The sequence below is a fragment of the Schistocerca cancellata genome, chromosome 1, assembly GCF_023864275.1.
Source record: "Schistocerca cancellata isolate TAMUIC-IGC-003103 chromosome 1, iqSchCanc2.1, whole genome shotgun sequence".
Classification (NCBI taxonomy): Eukaryota; Metazoa; Arthropoda; class Insecta; order Orthoptera; family Acrididae; genus Schistocerca; species Schistocerca cancellata.
In genome coordinates this window covers 1,085,348,458-1,085,371,050 of record NC_064626.1, presented here as the reverse complement: position 1 = coordinate 1,085,371,050, position 22,593 = coordinate 1,085,348,458, and the positions used below count along the sequence as shown (strand labels likewise).

At 47.8% G+C, this 22,593-nt stretch overlaps 1 protein-coding gene and 1 non-coding gene across 3 annotated transcripts in view; one reads left to right on the top strand and one right to left on the bottom strand.

The window, feature by feature from the left end:
- The window catches only part of LOC126091140 (phospholipase B1, membrane-associated-like), a 135,835-nt gene that overhangs the window by 25,660 nt on the left and 87,582 nt on the right, over nt 1–22,593 (top strand). For both annotated transcript variants that reach the window (XM_049907039.1, XM_049907038.1), the window contains exon 2: nt 15,984–16,197. In XM_049907039.1, coding sequence (XP_049762996.1) covers nt 15,984–16,197 — 214 coding nt within the window. The remainder of the gene's footprint in view (nt 1–15,983; nt 16,198–22,593) is intronic.
- On the bottom strand, nt 18,284–18,357 carry Trnat-ugu (transfer RNA threonine (anticodon UGU)). Its single transcript has one exon. It is a non-coding gene; the product is annotated as a tRNA-Thr (tRNA).

Here is a 22,593-nt window from a genome sequence, read left to right as displayed (position 1 = left end):
AGTGTCAGCCAGTTTGCCGTGACATACGGAGCTCCATCGCAGTCTTTAACACTGGTAGCATGCCGCGACAGCGTGGACGTGAACCGTATGTGCAGTTGACGGACTTTGAGCGAGGGCGTATAGTGGGCATGCGGGAGGCCGGGTGGACGTACCGCCGAATTGCTCAACACGTGGGGCGTGAGGTCTCCACAGTACATCGATGTTGTCGCCAGTGGTCGGCGGAAGGTGCACGTGCCCGTCGACCTGGGACCGGACCGCAGCGACGCACGGATGCACGCCAAGACCGTAGGATCCTACGCAGTGCCGTAGGGGACCGCACCGCCACTTCCCAGCAAATTAGGGACACTGTTGCTCCTGGGGTATCGGCGAGGACCATTCGCAACCGTCTCCATGAAGCTGGGCTACGGTCCCGCACACCGTTAGGGCGTCTTCCGCTCACGCCCCAACATCGTGCAGCCCGCCTCCAGTGGTGTCGCGACAGGCGTGAATGGAGGGACGAATGGAGACGTGTCGTCTTCAGCGATGAGAGTCGCTTCTGCCTTGGTGCCAATGATGGTCGTATGTGTGTTTGGCGCCGTGCAGGTGAGCGCCACAATCAGGACTGCATACGACCGAGGCACACAGGGCCAACACCCGGCATCACGGTGTGGGGAGCGATCTCCTACACTGGCCGTACACCACTGGTGATCGTCGAGGGGACACTGAATAGTGCACGGTACATCCAAACCGTCATCGAACCCATCGTTCTACCATTCCTAGACCGGCAAGGGAACTTGCTGTTCCAACAGGACAATGCACGTCCGCATGTATCCCGTGCCACCCAACGTGCTCTAGAAGGTGTAAGTCAACTACCCTGGCCAGCAAGATCTCTGGATCTGTCCCCCATTGAGCATGTTTGGGACTGGATGAAGCGTCGTCTCACGCGGTCTGCACGTTCAGCACGAACGCTGGTCCAACTGAGCGCCAGGTGGAAATGGCATGGCAAGCCGTTCCACAGGACTACATCCAGCATCTCTACGATCGTCTCCATGGGAGAATAGCAGCCTGCATTGCTGCGAAAGGTGGATATACACTGTACTTGTGCCAACATTGTGCATGCTCTGTTGCCTGTGTCTATGTGCCTGTGGTTCTGTCAGTGTGATCATGTGATGTATCTGACCCCAGGAATGTGTCAATAAAGTTTCCCCTTCCTGGGACAATGAATTCACGGTGTTCTTATTTCAATTTCCAGGAGTGTATATAATAAGAGCAACTGATCTTTAAACTCAAATCTAATGTGACAGCTGTACAAGCAGAATCAGAATGGTTGGTAGCTGCAGTTGACAGCAGTAAACGTTGAAAAGGAGGGCTGATGAGTCAAGAGTGGTCAGACGTATCGGATCACGAAAAAAACAAATTCATTCGCATCAGTGTAGTCTATAATACATTAGACATACATTCTGTTGCCGTTTTATTCACGCCGCGCACGTAACAATGTTGCACTTAAGTGTGATCACGCCGCAGGAGGGCGGAAAGAGAAGGGTTTGGAAAGCATAAGTACCCCTTGATCATATCACGTTCAAATTTCGTTGAAGGGTTTTGAACGGTCCCTAATGGTTATAACCTGTACACGACAGCAAAGATTGCAATCGCGCTGCACCCAAAGGGATGCGTTCACGTCCAATGAGAATGTAGCTCCACAATGCCTCCAGAGGAGGGTTGAACGTTGAGGGTGTCAGTAGCGTCAAAGGTTGACAACATTATCTTCCTGTTGCTCATTGCACTGCGAACCGTCGTTTCCGACTGCGAAATGTGTGGGAATCAACGTCCTAGGGTAAGGGGTGTGAACCCTGGTACTACTCAATTCTCCCACAGTTATTTAAAGGAAATAGGAGGCTCTGGATCACTAGTGATGGACAAGTTTGTGATTGTTTTACAGTTTTAATTTGCCTTAAAACAGACTTTATTATAAACTTCAATTCGGACATATGCCCTCTTACTGATGAAATATACAAATATTCACTTTAATTGAATTACATGAACACGAATAAGAATCATATTTTGCGCCCGCAACCAAAATAATAGATAGTAGGTACGGTGAAATAGTCAGTCATAAACAATCGTTCTTGTTTAACAATATCTCAAAAGACTATTAACACTATACACTCCCAACCCAAAGTTACACAGCCCCATAATACCACAACTTCATTAAAAAACAAAGATCTTAAAGCTTAATAAAACTCAACTGCCCGCATAAAGGTCCACAGTGAAACATGCTTATACTAAAAATGCAAAGTGGGCCAACCAAGGTCGCAAAACTGGCAAAGAGGAAAAATAGCAAGTTGCACATTCATTAAAGGTACACACATGATTAACATAAGTGTTAAATAAGAATGGCTAGTAATAACTCAACCAGGTAAAATGACTTACAGAAACGCTAATATTAACAAAGTGACCTCACTTAACTATCGGACACAATGACTCAGAATGATTCCCAAACTGCACTTAACTTTAGAGAACAGCATTAAGGCCGACAACAGTATTCTGAAGCAATAACGCTACGGCCGGCAGGCAACACGAGCGTTCACTCCGCACGGCTTGTGCACATGCTCACTAGCAGGCCGTATATATTTATTTGTAGTCCGACCGGCCTCAAAATGAGCGGTCCTGACAAGAATACATAACCGCACCGACGCCAGGAAACGAGCAGACTTAACGAATGGCCTGCAGCACAAACAGATTGCAACGAAAACAAGGTCAAATCGCAGCCACACTGGAATGTATAATAAGCACGCCCCCAAATTCTTATGGAGCAATACTCTAACATTACCCGTCTCCCAGTAAATTAGCAGGAAACTTAGGGATCACTTCCAGCTGCCTTAAGGCTCTTTCAACATTAAATAAACATACCAAATCCTGCCGTGACGAATGAGTAAACCATTAACTCTACGGCTGCCAAGCGCGTACACAACCGCAACCTGTCAGAAAGCGGTCAATATGTCCTAAAACAAGTTAAAATTTGCATGAAAACCACTTAAAGCACACACTCCACAGATGATGAGAAACGAAATGAGGAACATCAGCCTCCTTAAAATAGCCACTGTGGAACCAAGTTCAGAACCATCTCCGGCAGTTACCCATGCCACAAAAAGTTTCAACAACCTTCTTAGTTAAAAAAGTCATACGTAACTTGGAGCTTGCAAGTTACGAGCTGGGAAGCTGTTCAGCGTGATACGACGAAGCCACCACAATTTTGCACGTCAGGACGCCCACTGAGCGGCACCGCGCATCCGGCGCGACAAAAGACAAGGGCGGCGAGCACGACGAGGCCCATACACCACGGTTAGGGACGCAGGTTTGTTTTCAACACAAGTTGGCTCTTTGAATACCGACCGGAGACTCTCTCGTCATACGTTCACCCGAAAAACGCCGGAGGAGCAGTCAAAGATGGTAAGACAGCCGAATATTGATATCAGCGACGCAAGTTGAACACCCTACCGCCAGTCGCCACGGCTCAACCTCGCTCTCCTATTCGAGAACCACCCGCCAAAGGAGCAACCCTCAAAACAACTTTCACGCCAACCTATCCTGGCTCAAGTGTACCCTGTAAACCTTACCCGAGCTGAGCTCCTTTACCTTGAAATTCACGGCACTAGGGATCTTAGAAATTCGGCACGGTCCACGGAATCTCTGCTTAAACTTGCCCTTTACCTCCTGGCCAATGGGAGCGACCGAATTGCGAATAAAGACTAAATCGCCAATCTTTCCCAAAAAGGTTTTTTCCCCCTTTGTTATATCTCTTTGCCTGCCTCCTATGCGACAGGTATATATTATTCCTTGCCCGCTGCCAATTTTCTCTCAAAGCTTCGGGGGTGATCGACGTCGGCAACAAATCATTAATACTCCACAAATTCGAGATGGGAGAATTAACCGAATACGCGAACATTAACGCATTAGGTGTGATACCAATGGCCTAATGTTGGGTGGAATTAATTGCCTGATTAAGCCAGGGAAGACTCAAATCCCATCTACTAGGTGACTTCGAATGATATACCGTCAAGGCCGTCTTTAAGTTGCGGTTTACCCTCTCCGCAAAGGACGCCTTTGGGTAATAAGGAGTGGTGGTGATATGCTTGATTCCCGTGGTTGAAACTAAAGGCCTTAAAACTCCTCGACAAAAAGGCTGGACCATTATCACTCACCAAGGACTGAGGTGTTCCAAACCATGACATTACTGTAAGTAACTGGAGAGTGGTAATGTCAGCCGTAACGCCACGAGTTGGCAAGAACGACACAAAGCGAGAGCAGGCATCAACTACCACCAGGATAAACTTGTTCCCCCCTTCTAGTGCGCGGAAACGGTCCGATGTAGCCAATAAAGACTTTCAAGAGGATAATCTTCTCTTTTAGATTGTAACAGCCCGTGAGGAACACCCGAACTGGGCTTCGCCCTTTTACATGCCTGACAGCTAGCAACTAACCGACGCACATCGCGATAAAGTGAGGGCCAAACAAATCTTTCACGTACCTTGGCTAAGGCCTTATAAAGTCCTAAATGACCACCAACTACGGACTCGTGAAAATACGTGAACACCATAGGTACCAAACTCATCGGCAAGCAAATCCTTAACTGTTGGACCTTGCCCACCGGCTTACAAAGGACGCCACGACTGAGGCTATAACCCCGATAAGGCTCCCCTACCCTTAACTTCTCCCTCATCAGTCCCCAGACCGGATCTTCTGACTGTTTTTCTTGCAGATCACAAAATAACTCGGAAATGTCTGACAATATACCCCCACCATACACTGCGACTCAACTCTCTGGGCCTCGGCTCCTTAGTGAACATACGATTTGATGCGTCAACTACCGCGTTTTTCGGACCCATTAATATGTTTGACATCAAAGCGAAAAGCTGAAATACGCACAGCCCAATGGGCAATTCACCCAGTTTTGCTTGTCCTAGCCAGGACCCAGATCAAAGCCTGGTTATCAGTCTCCAGGAGAAAGTGCTTATGCTCAAGATGAAAGCTAAACTTAACTAAGGAAAACATAACTGTCAAAGCCTCCAGTTTGTAAACAGAATAATTAGACTCGGGACCAGATAAACGGCGCGACGCGTAAGCTAAAGGCCTCCTTTCTCCCTCCTCCTCCTGGAACAAGACAGCTGCAACACCTGCATGGGAGGCGTCCGTTTGTACAACCCAATTCTTATCGAAATTCGGTACAGCCAATAAAGGTGGATTAGAAATGGCAGCTTTACGTTTTTGAAAGGCAATTTGCTGGGACTCATCCCAAACAAATTCCTCATCCTTCTTACGAAGAGTGTTGAGGGGCTCCGCTAACTGGGCAAAAATGGGTATGAACTTGCGAAAAAAATTCGCCATTACTACAAAGCGTGCTATTTCCTTCTTACTCCGAAGAGCGAGGAACTCGCGCAAAATCTTATTCCTTTCCGGATCAATAGTGACTCCTTTAGCTGACACAAGTGTCCCAGAATTGAAATCTCGGACCTGCAATGAGTAATCTTCGAAGGTTTGACGGTCAGTCCTGCCGAACGCAAGCGGGCAAAAACTTGATCTAAATGTCCTATATGATCCTCTAGAGTTCGACTGTAAACTACCACATCGTCAAGGTAATTAAACACATAGACAAACTTCAAATCACCGAGAACGGCATCTAGTAAACGAGATAATACTGCCGCACCTGTGGCCAAACCAATAGGGACCCGGTTGAATTCAAAAAGGTTCCAGTCGGTGCAAAACGCCGTGACCGGCCTTGACACTTCCGACAAAGGAATCTGGCACTACGTCTGGTTTAAATCAAGGATGGTAAAGACGGCTACGCCAGAAAACCAGGTAAAACAATTGTGTAAGTCAGGCAGTGGCACCGACTCCAGGACCACCTTCTTATTAAGACGACGATAGTCAATGGCAACCCGAAAATCTTTACCTTGTCCTTTCGGAACCAAAAACACTGGGCAGCATACTGCGAGGTGGATGGCCTAATTACCCATTCCTGGAGCATATTATTAATTTTTTGCTTTAGTGTCCCCATCTACGTAAATTTAAGTATTAACCGTGTTTTTCTTACTTGTCAGTGTTTTTGCTTTTAGGAAGCTTTAAATTTCTAGTAATAGTAATAGTGTTCCATAGATTTCGTGTTTGTTTTGTATACAGTCCAGAGACAGTTAGTGCTTATTTTCATTGTTTCCAACAAGAAGTGTCTAGTAACCACAGTTTAGTCAGCTATCAGCTGCCTTTAGTGAATTAACAGTCTAGTTAAAAGTTGATTACTTAACTCTCCACAGTAAATTGTGGATTTCTTAGGATGGATAGGATGTGTGACTGCTGTGTACGGACGCAGGAGGAGCTGGCCACTAATCGCGAACAGCTGAACTTGCTGATGGCCACGGTCAGCCGTCTTCAGGCTGCCTCGGAGTGTAGCGGCTGTGGGGAGTCTGATGCGTCGCATGGTACACCCCAGGTGTTACTTGCTTCACCCACGGTCCCTACTGTCGAGACATCTTCGCGGGTACCGGGCGCGTTTGGGCCACCCTCTCCCGAAGGGGAGTGGCGGGTTCAACGGCGTTCGTGTCGCACGAGGCGGAGGGTCAATGTGGAGGCTGGCCGTGTGGCATAGCCCGCTCTGCCTGTGATTGGACATGTGGCCGCTCCTTCAGCAAAGCCCGAGCAGGCACATGGGGGGGGGGGGGGAAGGGTTTCTTAGTGGTTGGGAGGTCAAATGTTAGGCGGGTGATGGAGCCCCTTAGGGGAATAGCAGAAAGGTCGGGGAAGGAGGCCAGTGTTCACTCTGTCTGCTTGCCGGAGGGTCTCATCCGAGATGTGGAGGAGGCCCTGCCGGCGGCGATAGAGAGCACTGGGTGCACCCGACTGAAAATCGTTGCTCATGTCGGTACCAATGCCTCCTGCTTCCTGAGGTCATCCTCAGTTCATACAAGCGGTTGGCAGATTTGGTGAAGGCGGAAAGCCTCGCTCGCGGTGTGGAATCTGAGCTAACTTTTTTAGTGTCGTTCCCAGAACCTATCGCGGTCCTCTGGTTTGGAGCCGAGTGGAAGGCTTAAACCAGAGGCTCAGACGATTCTGCGGAGATCTAGGGTGCAAATTTCTCGACCTCCGCTATCGGGTAGAGAAATGTAGGCTCCCCCTGAATAGGTCAGGCGTACACTACACGCAGGAAGCGGCTACAAAGGTAGCGGAATACGTGTGGAGTGCACATAGGAGTTTTTTAGGCTAGAGAATTCCCTCCCTAGGTCCTACAAGACGTCTCCTGAGACGCGACAAAGTAGCAGTGGGCAAAACGCAACAGGGAATGAGAATATTAATGTGGTAATAGAAAACTGCAGGAGCGTCTATAGAAAGGTCCCAGAACAGCTCTCTTTAATAAACGGTCACAATGCCCACATAGTAAAGTTGGCTGAAACCAGGTGTAAACAGTAATGAAATTCTAAATTCAGATTGGAATGTATACCGCAGAGACAGTCTGGACAGGCCCGTCTCCCAGTAAATTAGCAGGAAACTTAGAGATCGCTTCCAGTTGCCTTAAGGCACTTTCAACATTAAATAAACATACCAAATCCTGCCGTGACAAATGATTAAACCAATAACTCTACGGCTGCCGGGCGCTTACACAACCGCAACCTGTCCCAAAGCGGTCAATATGTCCTAAAACAAGTTAAAATTTGAATGAAAACCACTTAAAACACACAGTCCACAGATGATGAGAAACGAAATGAGGAACACCAGCCTCCTTAAAATAGCCACTGTGGAATCAAGGTCAGAACCATGTCCGGCAACCACCCATGCCACAATAAGTTTCAACAATCTTCTTAGTTAACCGCAGAATAAAAGTCATACGTAACTTGGAGCTTGCAAGTTACGAGCTGGGAAGCTGTTCAGCGTGAGACGACGAAGCCATCGCAATTTTGCACGTCAGGGCATCCAGTGATCGGCACCGCAAATCCGGCGCGACAAAAGATAAGGGCGGCGAGCACGACGAGGCCCATACACCGCGGTTAGGGACGCAGGCTTGTTTTCAACACAAGTTGGCTCATTGAACGCCGACCGGAGACTCTCTCGTCACACGTTCACCCGGAAAAACGCCGAGCAGTCAAAGATAGCAAGACAGCCAAATATCGATATCAGCGACGCAAGTAGAACACCCTAGCGCCAGTCGCCACGGTTCAGGGTGGTTTCGTTCATGCCTTTCTGCCAGCCCCTGGAGTCTTTTTATGTCGATTCTGAGCGGCATGGCTCTGAAACGTTTTCCTCGGTCACTCAGAAGAAAACGCATGATTAAGACGCTGGGTGTCGCGGTGCTGTCCTCCATCACAGAGACTTCAAAAGAAGGGGTGAAATGTGGGTAAGAGGGACTGCGACGACCTCCTCGTTGTCTGACAAGTCAACAGTGGCGTTGGGCAGAACTGTGATGAAATTTGGTCCAATGTGACCTTTATTAAGTCACCTTATAGCTCACATGAACTTCCGGGATGTGGCCTTCTTCGCATCTTCGACACCTTGCTGCCTGAAGCGTAGCCGCACGGGAGAGTGACGCTGCAGTGTGCTGCGCTTTTACAGTGGTACAGATGAAGGATCCAGGCACATCTGAGCCAAATTTCAAACTTATGTGATGAAGTGGAAGACAGTTTTGGGGTTTCGAAAAAGTGCCTTTAATTTAGTTGTGCAGTATGTGAGGTAATGGGCGAGTTGTGGTGCCCTGGAAATACACTCCTGGAAATTGAAATAAGAACACCGTGAATTCATTGTCCCAGGAAGGGGAAACTTTATTGACACATTCCTGGGGTCAGATACATCACATGATCACACTGACAGAACCACAGGCACATAGACACAGGCAACAGAGCATGCACAATGTCGGCACTAGTACAGTGTATATCCACCTTTCGCAGCAATGCAGGCTGTTATTCTCCCATGGAGACGATCGTAGAGATGCTGGATGTAGTCCTGTGGAACGGCTTGCCATGCCATTTCCACCTGGCGCTCAGTTGGACCAGCGTTCGTGCTGGACGTGCAGACCGCGTGAGACGACGCTTCATCCAGTCCCAAACATGCTCAATGGGGGACAGATCCGGAGATCTTGCTGGCCAGGGTAGTTGACTTACACCTTCTAGAGCACGTTGGGTGGCACGGGATACATGAGGACGTGCATTGTCCTGTTGGAACAGCAAGTTCCCTTGCCGGTCTAGGAATGGTAGAACGATGGGTTCGATGACGGTTTGGATGTACCGTGCACTATTCAGTGTCCCCTCGACGATCACCAGTGGTGTACGGCCAGTGTAGGAGATCGCTCCCCACACCATGATGCCGGGTGTTGGCCCTGTGTGCCTCGGTCGTATGCAGTCCTGATTGTGGTGCTCACCTGCACGGCGCCAAACACGCATATGACCATCATTGGCACCAAGGCAGAAGCGACTCTCATCGCTGAAGACGACACGTCTCCATTCGTCCCTCCATTTACGCCTGTCGCGACACCACTGGAGGCGGGCTGCACGATGTTGGGGCGTGAGCGGAAGACGGCCTAACGGTGTGCGGGACCGTAGCCCAGCTTCATGGAGACGGTTGCGAATGGTCCTCGCCGATACCACAGGAGCAACAGTGTCCCTAATTTGCTGGGAAGTGGCGGTGCGGTCCCCTACGGCACTGCTTAGGATCCTACGGTCTTGGCGTGCATCCGTGCGTCGCTGCGGTCCGGTCCCAGATCGACGGGCACGTGCACCTTCCGCCGACCACTGGCGACAACATCGATGTACTGTGGAGACCTCACGCCCCACGTGTTGAGCAATTCGGCGGTACGTCCACCCGGCCTCCCGCATGCCCACTATACGCCCTCGCTCAAAGTCCGTCAACTGCACATACGGTTCACGTCCACGCTGTCGCGGCATGCTACCAGTGTTAAAGACTGCGATGGAGCTCCGTATGCCACGGCAAACTGGCTGACACTGACGGCGGCGGTGCACAAATACTGCGCAGCTAGCGCCATTCGACGGCCAACACCGCGGTTCCTGGTGTGTCCGCTGTGCCGTGCGTGTGATCATTGCTTGTACGGCCCTCTCGCAGTGTCCGGAGCAAGTATGGTGGGTCTGACACACCGGTGTCAATGTGTTCTTTTTTCCATTTCCAGGAGTGTATTTTAAGTTCAGAATTGGCGGCCACCGCTCGGGCTGCTCGGCAAGCTGCGGCTCGTTAGCAACTGCGTGATGCCACACAACGGCCGGACAACGTGGTCCAGCCGACCGCATGGTGGGGAATTCCATGGTGACGCTGTGTCGATGAAGAAGACATGCCGGGAGTGCCGAAGATGGCGGACTTCGTGAAACCTTAATGGCAGACAGTTCGTGTGGAAATTAATAGTAGTCAGATGAATCATGAAACATGTACATTACCATGATTTGCATGACGATTCTGATGGTGTAATTAGATTTTCAATATCTTTATTAGTTTAAAGTTTAGTATCTGACTGTAAATTAGACAAGTAACACCCAGCAACAAATTTCCAAATTCTAAACGGTTCATCCGATTTTGTCTATCGACATGTCTTTAGAAAGCTATTAGTCTAAAACTAAATTGGTATGAATTACAGGCATGTAACTTGAATAGTACACGAGTTACAGGAGGTCAAAGTGGCCAATTACTATTGATCGCGTCAGTCCATAAGCACTCCACAGTTACACGAAAAAACGGTAGCAGAATGCTTATAAATATATTTATTCATCTATGTCTTTGTTTATATCCGATATATACTATTCATGAAGAAATTGGTGAATTATTTACTGTGTTTTAGAAAGCACAGAGACGTTAGGCTACTGGCCTACTTTTGCTTGCTATTCCTTTGATATAGGTTTATTTAATTTGTTTATGTATTTAATAATGTGTGTTAGAGCCTGTTTATGGTCCAGCTGTAGGAATATTTATTTAATTTCAAGTTACTTAATGTAAATCCAGTATTTCGAATGTGTTTCATTATCAAAATATCCACGGGTGTGCTGCCGGTCTATAGTGTCCAACGGGCACAATATTTCGGCGATCTTACATGTCGCCATCATCAGGTGAACTGACGGACTGAGCTCCTGTGAACGTGCCGGCACGGAGATCCGTGCTGCTGCTTTGCACTTGAATTCCTCTTCTTGAGGACGTTAAGGGGGAGTTTGTTGTCGTTAGACATTTACTCCACTTAGATGGGTTGAAGTTACTGGGACGTTTGGGAATAACTGGGACGGTTGTGCACGTTTAGGTACATATGATTGCCGGTCAGAGACAGGCGATAGGTCACGTGAATTGACAAGTATGCATCGCCTAAGGGCCTTTACTTGACTGGTCCTGTCGACGCCTGGGACTGTCAGTCAGCGACTGACAGAGCGGATATTAGATGACGATGGTGATGGATGAAGTGAGGAGGAGAGTCTTCTAAGTCCTCCTGGCGTCTGGGTACCTCTTCTTGTCCTTCTTCTTTTTCTTGTTGTGGTATGTGTCTGCAAATGACACTTTAGGATGTGTCACATCCTCCCAGTTGGCAGCTTCAGCGTCTTCGGCGGTCCTCGCCTCTTGTTGTCGGCTTGCGTTCTCTTCTTCTTGTTCTTGTTTTTCTATTGAGACGAAGAGAGCTTCCCACTGAACAGGCGTGAGGGGAGGGCGGGCGTTGTAGGACCTGAGAGTATCCAAGTGAATGGACACTACCTTCTGCAACTGCGTCTTGGAGAGGGGGCAAGGAGCCTCCTCGATGATGACTTGGGTTGTCATGTTCTTCGCCGCGATGATTGTCTGTGCGGCTGCGTCTTGTGTTCCCACCCTCGTGGCTTCCTGTATTACTACAGGTTCCACGGGGGCGGCAGTCTGCGTGTCAGCATCCTTCTTCTGTGCTGTGTGGGGCTGGCTGGCCAATGCATCACGGAGACTGTGCACCAGCAGCCGAGCCTCGGCTAGTTCGGCTTGGAGTGTTGCCCTCTCTTCCGCCATTGCGGCTTTGAGGGCAGCAATTTCTTCATCGGCGGCGGCGCGGACCCTGGCGCACGCCTCGCTGACTGCGTCTGGTGGTACAGCCACGTCATCGGCCACCACGGATCCGCCAGAGGCGGGGGGTGGCGAGGACGCAACGGCCTCGGCTCTATCCAAGTTCTTAGTGTCTTGTGTCTCCGTCTAGCTTTGTCGCCGCGACTCCAGTTCTTGATATAGCTGCACCCGCGGTAATTCGCCGCATGAGGGCCGCCACAATTGGCGCAGCAGCGTGTGGCGTCTTTCTTGGCGCAGTGGCGCGAATCGTGTGCTTGCGCACAGCGAAGGCACGCCACTGCATTACGGCAGTACTTGGCAACATGGCCAAGTTTTTGGCAGCAATAGCACTGCTCCTTCCGCTCCACCGTCTTCTTGCGTTCCCCGTCTTCCGATGCGCCGAGCACGAGGCTCAGCAATTGCAGCAGGGCAGCAGCTTTGCCTCCCTTTCCGCGTCGTCCATACATGCTGGGGAGCTAGCGCTAACATGCAGCGATCAGCTCACCTCCGCAGCCTGAGCGGAGATCCGTACGCTATGGCTGCTCAGAGGGAACTGGGTTCGGTCGCGGCGGCGGCCGATTTAAATACCCTCCGCCCGCGGCGCGCTCCCTCCGCCGTCCGCGCCCCGCGCCACGGTCGCGCGGTCGAACAGATTGCGACGGCGTCTGAGATGCCGTCGGTGTGATGGCTCTGTCTGCCGTGGTCGTCACAACTATACGTTTGCTCGATTTACTCTTGATTAACCCAATCGCTGGTTCCCAAGCCTTGCTAAGATTATAGCCACAGTCACGGTTTATGAGGTCGTCATTGGTGCGAATTTCGATGGACTCTCTAACAACGCTGTCCCAGTATCTCGACGTCTGTACCAGAATCCTCGTGCGGTCATACTCCATGGCGTGATTTTCCGACAAACAATGTTCAGCGACCGCCGACTTGCTCGGATACATCAGTCGAGTGTGCCTCTGGTGTTCACGGCATCGATCTTCGACGGTACGCATCGTCTGACCAATATACGACTTGCCACATTGACACGGAATCTGGTCCACGCCGGCCTTCCTCAAACCGAGGTCATCTTTGGCGCTCCCCACCAGTGCACGAGTTTTATTTGGAGGACAAAACACAGTTCCGACCTGGTGTTTCTTCAGAATGCGGGCGATTTTCCCCGAGAGTGCGCCTGTGTATGGAATAAATGCAGTGCCTACCTCCTCCCTCGTGACTTCATCCATCTCAACAGGTTGTGCTGCAGTGGTTGGGCGGAGAGCACGTTGAATCTGCCACTCTGAGTACCCATTTTTTCGAAATACAGTTCTCAGGTTTTCCAATTCCTGGGGTAGACTCTCTGCGTCAGAGATAGTGTGCGCCCTATGTACTAGAGTTTTAAGTACTCCGTTCCTCTGTGAAGGGTTGTGACAGCTGTCTGCGTGCAAATACAGATCAGTGTGCGTTGTCTTCCGATACAACCCATGACCTAGGGTGCCGTCAGCCCTTCTCTTGACCAAGACGTCTAGGAAAGGTAATTTACCCTCCGTTTCAGTCTATGTTTGTGAGTGTGCGTTGGCTTGGAGACAGGGCGGGAGCACTCTAGCCAATCACAGCGATCGTTCCAAAAAGGACACGTGGGGAGACTGTATGGAAGTGGGGGAGGAGCATCAGTTCGAGAGGACAGAGAAGGTGCTGGACGGGAAGCAGCGACAGGGGACGCGGGTGAGACTTGGAGAGTGGAGCAGTTTGTGCGTGCTCGTGGGAGATAGAAATATTTCGTAGTGCCTACTTGTGCACTTGTGAGAACTCTGTGGCTTCTCCAGTGAAGACGCAGTATGCACTTAGAAGTGAATATCTCGCGAGCTATGTTGTTGTTCATAACTAATTACGTGAAGTAGGAATCTATTGTTTCCCTGTTATTCAACTTATATTTTATTTAATTGCTGGACCATCGACACCAATAAGTGTTTACAGTAATAAACGGCATTTTTAAAGGTGCTTCTGCTATCGTACTCGTAGTTTAAAGTCGTTAAAAACAGTACCTGCAGATTTTACGTAATTGCAGTCTTTCATTTACAAATTTCTACGTCACATTCAAAATTCACAATTGCCGAGTGATAGAAACTTTCGACCATTCGAGTCATGTGTATATTCATATTGTATACTGTGACTCAGCGGCATAAGGCTTGTAAAGCGGCAACTACGTATCCCAGCCTCTAGACAGTGAAACTCGCCAAAACCATTAATATTTCACATCTTATTTGAAAGCCCGCAAGTGTATACAGGGTATTACAAAAAGGTACGGCCAAACTTTCAGGAAACATTCCTCACACATAAATAAAGAAAAGATGTTATGTGGACATGTGTCCGGAAACGCTTAATTTCCATGTTAAAGCTCATTTTAGTTTCGTGGTCCACCTACGCTCAATGGAGCACGTTATCATGATTTCATACGGGATTCTCTACCTGTGCTGCTAGAACATGTGCCTTTACAAGTACGACACAACATGTGGTTCATGCACGATGGAGCTCCTGCACATGTCAGTCGAAGTGTTCGTACGCTTCTCAACAACAGATTCGGTGACGGATGGATTGGTAGAGGCGGACCAATTCCATGGCCTCCACGGTCTCCTGACCTCAACCCTCTTGACTTTCATTTATGGGGGCATTTGAAAGCTCTTGTCTACGCAACCCCGGTACCTAATGTAGGGACTCTTCGTGCTCGTATTGTGGACGGCTGTGATACAATACACCGTTCTCCAGGGCTGCATCAGCCATCAGGGATTCCATGCGACGGAGGGTGGATGCATGTATCTGTTTCATGAATAAACAGGAGCCTGTTTCTGTAGATAACTATGTAAGGCATCACGTAATGAGAAACTTAAGAAAGTGATTGTTCTAAATTTCTCAGTTTATGTGCTAGTTATCTCGTGGGCAAATGCACCACGAAACTACTGAGAGTTGGCAATACTCTCTTAGGATTTAAAGGTTGGCTACAGCGAGCATACACAAGCTCTGAAATCTAAGATATTGTTGTCGCGCTTCGCAGCGCACGGATTAATTAGTGGCAGTTTTGAAGCCAGTGTAGGAGCCCTCCTGCTGTGGTGCGCACGTATGTTGGGCGAGGGGTCGTCGCCGAGCTGCCGTGCTGCCGTGTCCGCCAGCAGCGACACAGGATTTGGTATTGAGTTGATATTTTTATAATTTGCAGCGCACTTATTAATTTAAAGTAAAGGGTCTGTGTATGTGCGTAGCAGCAGACGGTAATTTTGTTAATGATAGGAGTTGAATTCTTAACGGAAACCATTGTTAGGCGAATAGATTAAGTATTGATTTTTGTCATTGATTTCTTTTGTAATTGTCAGGGAATTGTTTCGCTATGTATTTAATAGAGAAGTATTTCAGTCTGTCTCAAGAGTTTGATTAATTTGTAACATTGCTTTAATGCCACTGGAGGCAGATTTACATACTAAGCGATTATTCAAAGAGCTTCTAGCGTTTTGTTAATTGAATGAGAAAGAATCGCTTTGAGAATATAGTTTTTTTTTTTAAAAAAAGGGAATTACTTGTTTGGGTTATCATTTATCGAGTTTAGATTTGACCAAACCCTTTCTCTTGAATTATATGTAGTTGTAGTAAGCAGCAGCAGCCGCAGCAACAGCAGCTGCCGCCATACACAACATGCATTGCACTCAGCATGAATAATAGGTTTTTGTTAAATGATGGAATGCAGCAGATCAAGCAATGTCAGCAGAAAGATCAAGTAAGTCATCTGTTACGCACAGGACCAATTAAAAAAAAAAAGTTTAGGCGATCTCTGTAATAGTAAAGTTAACAAGAGTACAAGCACGAGATAAGAAGATAGAGCTCGCGACTTTCACTACCAGATCTGTACTGTTGTCGCAGCTCGTCGAGAAGATTCCGTAATCCATGTGCTACGCCGCGCCATGCGCGCCGGAGTGCCCTTGTTGACTGACTGCCGCGTTCTTCTGCCGCAGGCGCTGCAGCCGGAGGTGCCCTCGGACCGGCCCTTCCCGTGCGACCCCCGCCTCGGCCGCTCGCCCTCCCCGCCGGACTCTGTGCACCGCCTGCGGCCCGGAGACATCGACGTCGTCGCCGCACTGGGCGACAGCCTCACCGCCGGCAACGGTATCCTAGCTGCCAACATCATGCAAGTGCTCGCGGAGAACAGGGGCGTCTCCTGGTCTATTGGTAAGCATCCCTCTCTCTATGACGTAGTTAAGGCCGTCAGTGACGAATGTAGCAAGTTGGTATCCTGGTGCTGACAGAAATTTCTGTCATTCAGATTACTGGCCCGCAGAGGTACAATTGCTGTCCACCTGATGTGAAACAATTCTCTTGGAATGAATCCCATACCTGTAAGCAGAGGCTCGTGGAACGTGATCTTCTGAAGTGCCTCGAATACAGTGAATAATACGAGGGCTATTCGGAAAGCAAAAAAAAGTTCAAATGTGTGTGAAATCTTACGGGACTTAACTATTACGATCATCAGTCCTTAAGCTTACACATTACTTAACCTAAATTATCCTAAGGACAAACACACATGCCCATGCCCGAGGGAGGACTCGAACCTCCACCCAGACCACCCGCACAGCCCATGATCGGAAAGCAAGGAACGATAGGTCGCGAAATGGAAACCACAGTGAAAATCGAAACTGTTCTATTTGAAACAGTTAGCTGCAGCTTCCAGCTACTTATCTCCATAGTCCCCGATCCGACTTAGACGTTTGTCGTAGCGTTATATCAGCTTTCCAATATACAGTGTGTTACAAAAAGGTACGGCCAAACTTTCAGGAAACATTCCACACACACAAAGAAAGAAAATATGTTATGTGGACATGTGTCCGGAAACGCTTACTTTCCATGTTAGAGCTTATTTTATTACTTCTCTTCAAATCACATTAATCATGGAATGGAAACACACAGCAACAGAACGTACCAGCGTGACTTCAAACACTTTGTTACAGGAAATGTTCAAAATGTCCTCCGTTAGCGAGGATACATGCATCCACCCTCCGTCGCATGGAATCCCTGATATGTTGTTGAGAAGCGTACGAACACTTCGACTGAAATGTGCAGGAGCTCCATCGTGCATGAACCACATGTTGTGTCGTACTTGTAAAGGCACATGTTCTAGCAGCACAGGTAGAGTATCCCGTATGAAATCGTGACAACGTGCTCCATTGAGCGTAGGTGGAAGAACATGGGGCCCAATCAAGACATCACCAACAATGCCTGCCCAAACGTTCACAGAAAATCTGTGTTGATGACGTGATTGCACAATTGCGTGCGGATTCTCGTCAGCCCACACATGTTGATTGTGAAAATTTACAATTTGATCACGTTGAAATGAAGCCTCATCCGTAAAGAGAACATTTGCACTGAAATGAGGATTGACACATTGTTGGATGAACCATTCGCAGAAGTGTACCCATGGAGGCCAATCAGCTGCTGATGGTGCCTGCACACGCTGTACATGGTACGGAAACAACTGGTTCTCCCTAGCACTCTCCATACAGTGACGTGGTCGGCGTTACCTTTACAGCAGCAACTTCTCTGACGCTGACATTAGGGTTATCGTCAACTGCACGAAGAATTGCCTCGTTCATTGCAGGTGTCCTCGTCGTTCTAGGTCTTCCCCAGTCGCGAGTCATAGGCTGGAATGTTCCGTGCTCCCTAAGACGCCGATCAATTGCTTCGAACGTCTTCCTGTCGGGACACCTTCGTTCTGGAAATCTGTCTCGATACAAACGTACCTCGCCACGGCTATTGCCCCGTGCAAGTCCATACATCAAATGGGCATCTGCCAACTCCGCATTTGTGAACATTGCACTGACTGCAAAACCACGTTCGTGATGAACACTAACCTGTTGATGCTACGTACTGATGTGCTTGATGCTAGTACTGTAGAGCAATGAGGCGCATTTCAACACAAGCACCGAAGTCAACATTACCTACCTTCAACTGGGCCAACTTTCGCTGAATCGAGGAAGTACAGTACATACTGACGAAACTAAAATGAGCTCTAACATGGAAATTAAGCGTTTCCGGACACATGTCCACATAACATCTTTTCCTTATTTGTGTGTGAGGAATGTTTCCTGAAAGTTTGGCCGTACCTTTTTGTAACACCCTGTATATACTTAGATGGTACCTGTTCTTTCGGACAGATACCATCGGTGACCATGCAGCTCGTTAGAATGAAATTACAATGAAATGAACACCCTCAGCTGCTTACAGGCATTGACATACGTCAACGGGGACAGATGAAAATGTGTGCCCCGACCGGGACTCGAACCCGGGATGTCCTGCTTACATGGCAGACGCTCTATCCATCTGAGCCACCGAGGACACAGAGGATAGCGCGACTGCAGGGATTTCTCTCTCGCACGCTTCCCGCGAAACCCACATTCTCAGCGTATTGTCCCGCACTACATTCGTAGTGCCCCTGCCCATTATACTCATTACTCGCGGCGCGTTGCCGATTCCCGTAAGAGTTCGGGCACTGTTTGTGCATTCGCACAGAAGAAGAAGATGGTCACGTGTCCGGTGAGCCTTAACTATATATATACTAAGATGGTATCTGTTCTTTCGCACATGTCCGATATAATAAAAAAACTGAGTGGAAGGACCAACAAACGAACTTTAATGGACGTGGATAGAGCGTCTGCCATGTAAGCAGGAGATCCCGGGTTCGAGTCCCGGTCGGGGCACACATTTTCATCTGTCCCCGTTGACGTATGTCAACGCCTGTAAGCAGCTAAGGGTGTTCATTTCATTGTAATTTCATTCCAACTTTCCAATACCCTCGTTATAGAAGGCAGCCGCCAGTGCTCTACGCCAATTCTCTACGCTGGCCTACAGCTCGTTGTCTGTGCCAAAATGTTGTCTTCATAGCCAGCGGTTCAGGTGAGCAGAGATGAAACTCAGAGGGAGACACTTACGGGCTGTATTGTGGGTAATCAAACATTTCCAACATTTCAAATTGAAAACGATGCAGGAGCATATTCATCGCCCCTGCAGAATACGGCTGAGAATTGTCTTGAAGAAGAAGCCGCACAACAGTTATGTAATGTTGGCTGAATAGCTTAAGGCGAAATTTCTCACCAGGCCCTCGTACTTGGTGGGAGCCACTATTGTTATAGGTATCTTTATGTGCTGCCTGTGTGCTCAGAACTAAAAAGACCGTCGTAACACGATCGACGAACATACTAGAGACACTGCCCAACACACGTGCGCAAAACTTCATCGGATTTTCACTGTGGTTTCCATTTCGCAGCCGATCGTTCCGTACTTTCCGAATAACCCTCGTACTTCTCAGTATTTCCTGATGCGCAATAACACTGATCATGTAGGGGTGAGGCTGAGAGGGTGTGCAATACTACTGAAAATACTGTGAAATAATTTGCGCTCTCTTGACATATTGTATCGTCTGTGAGAAGTATTGAGATTATCTTCCACAATCTCTCGTGTGCTACGCAGGGGCCGGCCGGGGTGGCCGAGCGGTTCTAGGCGCTACAGTCTGGAACCGCGCGACCGCTACGGTCGCAGGTTCGAATCCTGACGCGGGCATGGATGTGTGTGATGTCCTTAGGTTAGTTAGGTTTACGTATTCTAAGTTCTAGGGGACTGATGACCTCAGAAGTTAAGTCCCATAGTGCTCAGAGCCATTTGCTACGCAGGACAAGCAGGTTAGATTAGTTTAGGTTTGTAGTGTGTGGAAAGAGCATTATTATTAGAGTGCATCGAAATGTATAAATTATTGCCGGCATTGTGGGATGTTAAGGCAGATCAGTACAAAAACAGAATTTTAAGAATGATGCACATACTATTGCATGATACTTGTCCATAAATATGTCTCAAATACTGCAAGGTGAAATCGCAATCGTAAATTTCAAGCCTTCGAAACAATTGCGAGTAGCAAGGTATCGTAGCGTAATAGGTGAGTGCTGTTTCTGCGATCGAGATATGGGCGTCCATTTATCTAGGCAGAGGTGGAGGCCAAGTGCGTATGTATGGGGACGTGAATCTATGGGGAGAAACATTTACAGTAATGTATCAAATGTTGGAGTATCAGCACACAAGTTATGATAATCTTTTTTTTAACCTCAATTCTCTGAAAAAATTGTCATGAATGATATTTGACGTTCCTTGAACCAGTTTTTTATCCTCTTTTTCTTTCGTGCTTGCTGCAAAGCAGATCGATTATCACATAAGCAGCGTCTTTATCGTTCAACATTCCGAACCAATGTATTATTGCACGATAATATTGAAAATGTAACTGATGATGTTATTCAGCAGTCCAGGGAGAACATCAACAATATTGCACAATATTCTAGTGCAATATTATGAACTCTGTTGACAGTGATCCATCCGTTGGGTAGATTGAATTGGGTTGTTTGGGAGAAGAGACGAAACAGCGAGGTCATCTGTCTCATCGGATTAGGGAAGGACGGGGAAGGAAGTCGCCGAGCGGTTCTGGGCGCTACAGTCTGGAACCGAGCGACCGCTACGTCGCAGGTTCGAGTCCTGTCTAGGGCATGGATGTGTTTGATGTCCTTAGGTTAGTTAGGTTTAAGTAGTTCTAAGTTCTAGGGGACTGATGACCTCATAATTTAAATCCCATAGTGCTCAGAGCCATTTGAACCATTTTTTGAAGGAAGTCGGCCGTGCCCTTTCAAAGAATCATCCCGGCATTTGCCTGGAGTGATTTAGGGAAATCACGGAAAACCTAAATCAGGATGGCCGGACGCGGGATTGAACCGTCGTCCTCCCGAATGCGAGTCCAGTGTCGTCGGGTGGAAATACTGAGCTCGTACAAGGGATATCTACTAGCACCAGTTTTTGCACTCTCTAGACCTGAGTCTGGCTCAATAACAAATACACAATCACAGGCTCGACACGTGCTTACCGACCGCTACATTGATACATTTGCTGCGTTATCTGCAGGTCGGAGGATGTTAAGAGCAATGCACGTCCATAGAAATATTGCCCAAGAGGGATAAAATGAGATGGTGCTCCATATCCTCTCGCCCAGTACTCCATATGTGCATATAATCGGGAAGTTCGAATGGCATTTCAAGTGACAAATATAACACAGATAGACAAAAACAACATGAAACGGTGTAGCTATCGAGGAACTTGGAAAAGTAGGGTGTTGGTCAGTAAAATGTGACATCTGTACCTGGAAAGATATTTACCTATATACACAGATCAGTGTCATTACTGTACTAATATATTTTCTTGTTTAGCTTAACTTTAGAAAATATGACAAGTGTGGGAGCTTCAATGAGTTCAGTATAATCCGTCAGTGCAATAATTATAATTAGTATAATAATTAACCACTAAAATATAAAACTGGTTGACTTTAAGCTCTCCAGTAACTATGGTCCCGCCTGTATTGGATAAACACATCTGCACTAGAACAGAGGAAAGAATCTTGATTACACAAATTACATACCAACAAAACCAACGGACAAGAAAGTTTGACCTTCGCTCAGATCAGGCGGTGAGCTGTAACTACAGAATACTACAAACAGTGACAAATAAAAACATTTACAAGTGTAATTCAAGACATAAGATCCCACTGACTGCTGCGACACGTATGGGCACAAATATTAACTTGAGCGAGATACCCACAATGATAAAACACGTACAACAAATGTTCAAGGACTGGTGCCCAACCGAGTAATGGCTATTCACTTTACGATTAAACTTGCAATTAACTTTCGAATTAAAATAAGAAAAATGTTAAGCCACTGAGTAATGATGTCAATAAATTGAAACCAAAAGCGCCATCTGGCTTCCACTAACAGAATATTTTTATCTAACCCAGTACAAGTAATCCCAATCGAAAAAAGTGTGTAAAATACAGCCAGATAAGATTCTTAGTAACATGTACTTGCTCTCTGGACAGCTGATTAAAATTAGAGGAATACGATGGAAAGCAGAATGCCTGAATGGGCTAAATTAAAATAAGAAGATTTGGCTTGTCTGCACGCTAACACGTGCTGCAACAAACTCACAATCTTCGTAAATTATCCACAATACACGAGAGCAAATGCCGCTGAGGCACATGAGCGTATGTTCAAATCAGTTTTACGAACGTAGCTGCCGGTAAATATTTCTTAGCAAGTGGAATAAGTGAAGCACAGAGTACCGGCACCTGACAGCAGAAAATGAGATGCCCATCAAACACATCCACATGTCTCCACCGCTTCACCCTGCCCGTGTATCCGCAGGGAACAAAACAGCAGGGTCGCATTAAGTCCGTCATGCAATTCGAGCGTCGTGTTTCCCGTCAACGCCCGCTTGGCAACGTAGATATCCGTTCGAAATATGGCCCGATTCTGGCACTTGCTTGTAGCCTTCCACGCCCACATGACAGCTGCCCGATGACCTTCCTCCATTCAGCAGTGAGCAACAACTGAAAGCGAGACGACTCTCACGGGCGTTAACTCATCGTGCCGTATCGCGCACATGTCGCCAGGTGGCAGAGAGGTCACATTCTGCTTTCGATCAGACTCGAAGGCGCGTACCGCTCAAACTGAAACGCGCAGATTCATAATTTGTCAATATTTTTTTTTC